This window comes from Nannobrachium achirus (assembly GCF_963921795.1).
Source record: "Nannobrachium achirus genome assembly, chromosome: 9".
Lineage (NCBI taxonomy): Eukaryota > Metazoa > Chordata > Actinopteri > Myctophiformes > Myctophidae > Nannobrachium > Nannobrachium achirus.
This window is the reverse complement of record NC_137818.1, coordinates 67,421,224-67,429,428: the sequence shown is the minus strand read 5'-3', so window position 1 is coordinate 67,429,428 and position 8,205 is coordinate 67,421,224. Positions and strand designations below refer to the sequence as shown.

The 8,205-nt window shown below is 41.9% G+C and overlaps 1 protein-coding gene across 1 annotated transcript; it reads right to left on the bottom strand.

The window, feature by feature from the left end:
* Positions 1-1,292: 1,292 nt before the first annotated feature.
* On the bottom strand, positions 1,293-4,081 carry LOC308291088 (uncharacterized protein; the record flags this gene model as incomplete). The annotated part of the gene is made up of 3 exons (XM_080733002.1): positions 1,293-1,298; positions 1,936-2,555; positions 3,904-4,081. The coding sequence occupies 3 exons, from the start codon at positions 4,079-4,081 to the stop codon at positions 1,293-1,295; spliced, it is 804 nt and encodes a 267-aa protein (XP_080589128.1).
* Positions 4,082-8,205: the final 4,124 nt, after the last annotated feature.

The window sequence follows — 8,205 nt, the reverse complement described above, 5'->3', positions numbered from 1 at the left end:
TAAAAGTGACCCAACAAGGTATACATTATATATATTTTTAATGAAAAGTAAATTGATTTGTTTTTACGAGGTCTTGTTTAGCCCCATCCTTTTTATTAGTAAACAATTTGAAACACACACACAAACACACACATATGTCTGTCTGTCACTGTAATTAAAAGTATAAGAATGCATATGGTAAACAGAAAATATGTAATCATGAGACACTATCATTTAACATGTGAGGCAATAAAGGTCAAGTGGGAAGTCTGTTGGTCAGTAATTGTTGGTTACTAATCAAAACACTGCAGTTATGGACATGTATATTAATGCACCTAACTTAAGTTATATCAAATATTTCTAGCTGGGGTATTCGTCATGAGACCAGGGCCAAGGAGAAATACATAGAGTCGGAGTCATCAAAGCATCTCAATTTTGAGGTTACCCCCACTGGATTCTACATTTCTCCACAGTACCCTCATCTTGGTGCATCACCTGATGGGAAGGTGTCTTGTGACTGTTGTGGCTCTGGGTGCTTGGAGATAAAATGTCCCTACTCAGCACAAGACAAGACACTGTCAGAACTGTCAAAAAAAAGAGACTTCTGTTTGGTTGCATCCTCATCCTCAGATGTGACACTGAAACTCAACCGAAAACACAACTATTACTTTCAAGTCCAGTGCCAGCTTCATGCTACACAATCATCATACTGTGACTTTTGTGTGTGGACTCCTACAGAGTTACATACTGAGAGAATAGCCCCAGACGCAAATTTTGAAAGTTATGTTATGAAGGCAACAGTGTTTTTTAAGTATGCAGTGTTGCCTGAATTGTTAGGAAAATGGTTTTCACGAAATGGGAGTTCATCTGAGCTGTAGGACAGCTTGTGTTTAAGGGAGATCAATTGCACTCAAAAAAGGGATTAGCACATTTATACACTTGACACTAGTTATCACAATGATAACTACTGAAATTGTAAAAAAAAAGAAAAATGTAAAAAAAAAAAGGAGTATCACTTATTTGTCAGCCTTGCTGGGGATTCAACATAAACAAACCCTTGTTTTTGTTACATATAGTTACAGTACCTAAAATAAATATTCTCTGAAAATGATGCTATGTGAAATTTATTTCATATATACAGTTACATTTCTTGTTCTTTACTTGCATTATATATGAAAATCATGTCTTACAGTTCACATTCAAGATAATCAAGGTTGGGGGAAAAACCCCATTTTAGACCAACAGTGGTGATTGGGTTATTTGAATAACGTTGATATTAACTGATAACTGATATTCACTTCAACCCGAAGGCACTATGACTTCACACAGATTACAGAGAGCACAACATGAGAACACAATCTTGTCTATAAGGCTGTCCTCCACTGTGTCATCCTGTTTCACTCTAATGAGACTTACAGGCAGAGTTGAGCTTAGAATGGAATATTTTTGCCTCAAAACTCCAATGACTCTTTCAACATGGATTCTCACACGAGAAATTTCTCGAGCATGCTCAATCTCTCTTTTTTCAAGCTGCTTCTTTCCTCGTGTGAATGGAGGTGTTTTTAGTTCAGCACAATGTAAACCAACACTATTCTGTACAGTGAAACCCCGGTCAGCAAGTACCAAGTCCCCTGGCAGGAGCTTGTCAAGGAACCCACTGTGTTCAGTAATGTGTTTGTCTGTAACACGTCCACCCCAGGCCTTTGACACATAGGAGATGCTTCCTTGAGGAGTAATTGAAATAAGAAATTTAATAGTGTTGTGGTGTTTGTAGCTGCTCCATGTTTGAGCTCGAGCTTTTAAATCTGAAGGACGCTCTATGAACACCTCAAAGCAGTCAATGATGCTCACACATTTTTTGAAAAAAGTCCTAAAAGACATTGGTAAGCTGCATCTTATATCTTCTCTTTCTGGCCACAATATCAGGTGATGAAGCCTGCTTGCCATAACATCTACCCAAAGGTGAAATATTCTGGATACAGTTGACTGGTGAATGTTAAAGAGGTAACCTAAAAGTTCCTCAGACAGATTGAGGCGCAGTTTCATCAGTGTAAGCAGAAGTCTCTGAGTTTCAGTGAGTGACTGTTTCGCAGTAGGAGGTAAACCTTGTGACACAAAACTGAACACCAACATGAAAGTCTGCAAATTTGGTAGTCCTGTGAAGAATTTCATTTTTCTGTCATCAAATTGTGAAGGATCAAGAGTACGATGTTTCAACTCACTTTCTAATGTGTTAACTTTATCCCTAAGTGATTGACATTCAGCGTTTAAAGATTTAATCTGTTCATGTAATGAGGCAATGTCATTGTGCGTTTCCTCTGTCTGGACCTCAATGCCTGGGACTTCAACAATCTGTTCCTCTGCAGCTGGTGCCTCTGGTGCAGGACATTGCTGCAGGTTCAGAAGACCTGAGGCAGCGAGCGCTCTACTTGAGTTGACAAGTCTTTTCTCTGAAACATCTTGAGATCGCAGATATCTCTTCAACTTGATCACAGCCCGAGTTCGATCAGTGGTGGAGGTGAAACAGAATAAACTTGGCACGTAGTCAGGGTGTAGCAGTTCATCACTCTTTTTTCCTTAAACAACAAAAACAACAAAAGAACATTTAATAGAAATATAATATACTGTATAATTCAATTTGTTTATGTAATGGTGTTCTCACATATGTCCCGTTTCAGCCCTCAAAACACGTACTTGTCTGGGACCCCCATGGGGGCCACCAAATTAGCTTTGTATGAGTTTTTTCTTCTTTTACATTTTACATAATCACTTTAACCCTAGCATCCCTACTCTGGATAGAACATTTGCATAAAATAGCAGATCTACAAGCACACAATGTGACAGTGTGAGCTTGTAGATCAGATACTTTAACAAAGAGGTGTGTGTAGAGTGAAATAAAGAGCAGACCAAGTACAAAGTTGAGAAGGTATTGAGGGTTTTGTGATTAAATATAACTTTGAAATGTCACATTAACATGAATCTAACATACAGTATCAATAGAAAAGATCATGTGTAAATAATTAAACAAATATATTAATTTACAAAACACATTATAGTCATGAAGCTCTCCATCTCAGCTAAGGGGTCCTTGGCCTGAGAGACATTGAAGATGTTGTGGATATGATCCATCAAATATTATCGATAGCCACTCATGTTTTATTGATATTTCTGTACAGAACAGTATATAAATCAAGGCTTACCAAAAGGTTTTGTAGCAATAAAGTATTTATCCAACAGGTTAGCATACAAAACAGCACTGCAGTGCTTCTTAGTCTGAACCAATGTCTACTACTGTATACATTATTAGCCTAATGTCTACTACTGTATACATTATTAGCCTTAGTCAGTGTTTCTCAAACTTTACATTTTAAGGTCTGACTCTCCCCTTTGACAGTGTGCAAAGGGTACCAAATGGACCCGTTAGCGTGCATTTGGTTCCATTTATATACGAGTTAGACTTGTCTGGGTCAATTTAGACCCCCATAAAGGAACCCACAGAGTCCATGGAATCCACTTTGAGAACCACTGGCCTAATTAAGTTATTCATTAGCGGTTTCATAGTAGAATGACTCGTCTCGTTTTAACGCCATGGACCAGAGCAGTACATCAAGGTACAGCAAACATAATAAATCATATCAGGTACAGGTCTGAGTCTGAGGTCTAACGAAATTACATGTGGACAGAATGAGGACTGAAGCCCGATCATTGCTGAAGTGGACCCAGTGTTTGTTTTAGTTTCCTGGCTGTTATAGTCCCAGCATAACTCTTGCAGGTGAACTGACAATGTTTACAATGTTAATCCATCATTGGTCCACATGAGGAAGACTCTTTTCGGTTCATTAAAAACGGGACATCATGTGAAAAGGCCCTTTTACATAATGGTGTATATATTAAACGTATGGAACAAAAATAAACTTTACATACCTGACACGAAATGGTTACCGCAAATCCACGTTTCCCTGTCTGGATTCCAGTTGTCTCGGCGAAGTGCGCGGATCCATTTTCTTCTTTTTTCTTTCTCTTTAGGCAGTCTGTAAAATGATAACTCAGAGTTCTTTTTGAACCTGTTTGAACAGTCAACGGCACAACAGCTCTTTCCCATTTTTGAAGTTTTTTTGCGGTGTTAAGAGCGAACGAAAAGCTGCGTCGCAACAGTGTTTACTGCCTGGAAAATAGTTTGTTGCCACTCAGAGGGGCGTGTCCGGCTGGCTTCCCCGTACGGTGACGTCACGCGCATTCCCTTTATTGCCTATCCTGGGCTCTGCTCTCCCTCTGCCGCGCCTGGGGAGACAACGGACTGACCTCATGCTTCCTTCTATGCATGAGTAGTCCAAGTTGTTTCTTTTCACCTGTCGCAATAGCATATAACCTTTTTTTTCTATGAAAAGAACATTTTGAAAATCGCTAAACAAAGGGTAGTTATTAAATGTAGTATATCAAATATCAAACATCAAAGGTTATAGGATCATGATTCACCTCCATCCTGGATGGCTTGGTTCGAGGCTTAACATAATTGTTATAAATATTTTTGTAAAAGTCTATGGCGAAAATGAATGGGGAACATTAAGTGACCCCAGGAATCCACTTCCACTGCGACGCTCTATTGCGCATGCGTTAAACACGTTGATCCGGAAGCCGGATCCTCCGGAAGTAGAATGTTTCTCTTGTGGCGTGGTGTTTTCACAACAAAGGAACTGTTGGTGTTTCATGGTGGTTTTGGGACGCGACCTGCCGTTTGCCAACAAAACTAAGCATAACAGTGGTTAGCGGGGGGCAAGGAGCTCCGCTGTGTTCACTTGGACCGCAAGGAGGTGCCGAAAGTCACTATTCTGTCCCTATCAGGACATAACTCGGACGGACTTCGCAACGCTCCACACGGAGACTCGCTCTCTTTAGCTCGCTCGGCGGTGGTGTCTCACTCGGTGTTGGTGTTTCATGGTGGTTTTGGGACGCAGGCAGCGCGTGGTGAAAACCTTCTCATATTAAAAGGAGTTCAAAACGCTTCAAATGGAGTCTGTACGGCTGGAGATAAATGAACACATGACGTCGGTGGGAGAGGAGATATTGTGTGTTTTGGAAAAGCAACAAAGTGTTGATGTTTGTCGCGTGAAGCTCGACGTCAGAGTGTTTGTGTTGGAGCGCCTCCGTGCGGCCGCAGAGGTCATGTGCAACCTCTTCCAGAGAGAGATGGAGACACTACACAACACCACCCAGCTACACACTGCAGGTATGTCTGTAACACACACAACACCACCCAGCTACACACTGCAGGTATGTCTGTTAAACATACAACACCACCCAGCTACACACTGCAGGTATGTCTGTTACACACACAACACCACCCAGCTACACACTGCAGGTATGTCTGTTACACACACAACACCACCCAGCTACACACTGCAGGTATGTCTGTTACACACACAACACCACCCAGCTACACACTGCAGGTATGTCTGTTACACACACAACACCACCCAGCTACACACTGCAGATATGTCTGTTACACACACAACACCACCCAGCTACACACTGCAGGTATGTCTGTTACACACACAACACCACCCAGCTACACACTGCAGGTATGTCTGTTACACACACAAAACCACCCAGCTACACACTGCAGGTATGTCTGTTACACACACAACACCACCCAGCTACACACTGCAGGTATGTCTGTTACACACACAACACCACCCAGCTACACACTGCAGGTATGTCTGTTACACACAAACACCACACACTACACACTGCAGGTATGTCTGTTACACACACAAAACCACACTAGTACACACTGCAGGTGTGTCTGTTACACACAAACATAGCTGTCTCAGACGCTTAATTTCTAATATAAAGTGCTTATTCCATGGCCACAGATGTTACCATTCTCTTCAGGTGGGTACAAGTAACCGTATCTTCAGTATTGTTCAATTAATTGTATAACTATGTAAAGTATGTGAGTACTTTTTCCACCACTGCTTGCATAATCCTCTTTCTATCTGCAAAGTGTTTGTTTCAGAAAAATCCACCATAAACATGTTATGATTTATTTTCTGTCGAGAAATCCGAGCAGACATGGTTTATTTTCTAAGTGTTGAACTTTGGAAGCGCTCGTCTTCTATAATGCAACGTCTCGCTGCCTCCTGCATTATGTGACATTTAGAACCAGGTGGTCACTGGACCGTTGAGCGATTTTCCACAAGCGCTTCCAAACTCCAGGATATCACCTGAACCAAATGTCTTGATAGAAACTGGCTCATAACATGTCTATGGTTGATTTTTCTGAAACAAACACTTTGCAGATATAGAGCATCGCAGTTGAAGCCCCACCCCGTCTTCACTCTGGTGTCGGAAGCGTTTTCCCCATTCATTTCTTCCATAGACATTTCATAAAATATTTATTTAAACGTGTTTCAGCCTTGGACAAAGCCACCTCGGCTGGAGAGGAATCATGACAATATTACATTTTTTTTAAATGCAAAGATTAATTAGAAAGCTGAAAAAAGGGCAGGGTACAAGACTGTGTACATCATTATTTTTAAAATTGCGGAAACTACACTCCCAGAATGCATTGCAAATGACCTGAAATATAGCCCTTAAATCACGCTCAGTTTAGTTATCCAGGCCAGCATATGGCCTGAAATGTAGTGATTGTCATCTCTGTGGACGCTCTTAGGGTCGATTCATACCGTTATAAGGAGCCTAACTAATTTCGGTTCGGCACTAGGCAAACCCAAATATGGTTCGCATCCCCCGGTTCGGGGGGGCGTCAACCGACTAAATTCGGCTCTACGGTGCTGACGAAATGTTGTGACCTCCCGACTTCATTTCGGTACTCAGCGGTGTCTTCTCATTCATTCATCCCGGCTTCACGTTCATATTCTCGGCTGTGAATCCAAGGAAACAGCGGTTGTTTGGGAGGGAGACACGCCGACTTCCAAATGCTTGTGTGGCCGTGTATTGGGCTTCGCAGAGCGGACACAAGTCAGCTGGCTCGCGCTGGCTGGAGACGAAGAGTGGTGGACTGGGAGGCGCGCGCGCGACAGACACAGTGACACAGACACAGACACACACACACACACACACACACACACACACACACACACACACACACACACACACACACACAATTTCAATTCAATTCAAGGGGCTTTATTGGCATGACAAAACATACGTTTACATTGCCAAAGCAGAAGTGTACACAATACAATACAATACAATCAGAACAGAATATATACAGGTGAAAACAGTTTTCATGCATCACGGTAACGTGCAGGCAGGGCAGTGATATATACAATGGTTTTTAAGGTGGTTGGGTTCCATTTGATATCCTTCTCTTATCACAGCATCTCACGAATCTTGCTGCTGTGTTTGCACATTGTTTTACTTCCCCCAGCAGGTATGGGAGTTTTTCATCATTGGTCATATTTTGAAACTCTCCTTGGGTGGTTATGATCTGTGGGAAGTATGTGTCTCTGATGTCTTGGTACAGCGGACAGGTGGTTAGAAAGTGTAGCTCAGTTTCCACTTCATTTTGTGTGCAGTGGGTGCAAAGTCTATTTTCTCTAGGGAGCCGGGTATGCCTGTGACGTCCTTTCTCGATTGCAAGACTGTGCTCACTGAGTCTGTACCTAGTCAAGATTTTTCTTTGTTTTGGGTCGGCCTCCTTGCTCAGGTATTCTGCCATGGTGTATTCTCTGTTTAGGGCCAAATAGCATTCTAGTTTGCTCTGCTTTTGGGTTGCTTCTCTCCAATGTGTCAGGTAGCTTTCTTTCTGCTGTTTTATAATTTGGTTTAGTCCGGTGAATGGTCTGTCTGGTGGCTCTGCTTGTGTTTGTGTACAGAGTTCCCGGACCAGTTGGCTGAGGGGGCATCTCTCTAGGGTTTCTCTGTGTGTGAGTGCCTTGTTATGAAGTGCATCTGGGTCACTTTCTTTTAAGTGGTTATAAAATTTGAATGCTCTCTTTTTTATTTTGATTATGAGAGGGTATCGTCCTAATTCTGCCCTGCATGCATTATTTGGTGTTTTCCGCTGAATTCTGAGAATTGATTTGCAGAATTCTGTGTGCAGGGTCTCTATCTGATGTTTGTCCCATTTTTCAAGGTCTTGGTTTGCGGCTGGTCCCCAGATCTCGCAACCATAGAGGGAAATTGGTTCTATCACAGAGTCCAGTATTTTTAGCCAGGTTTTTATTGGGATGTCTATTTTGATGTTCCTTTTGATGGCAT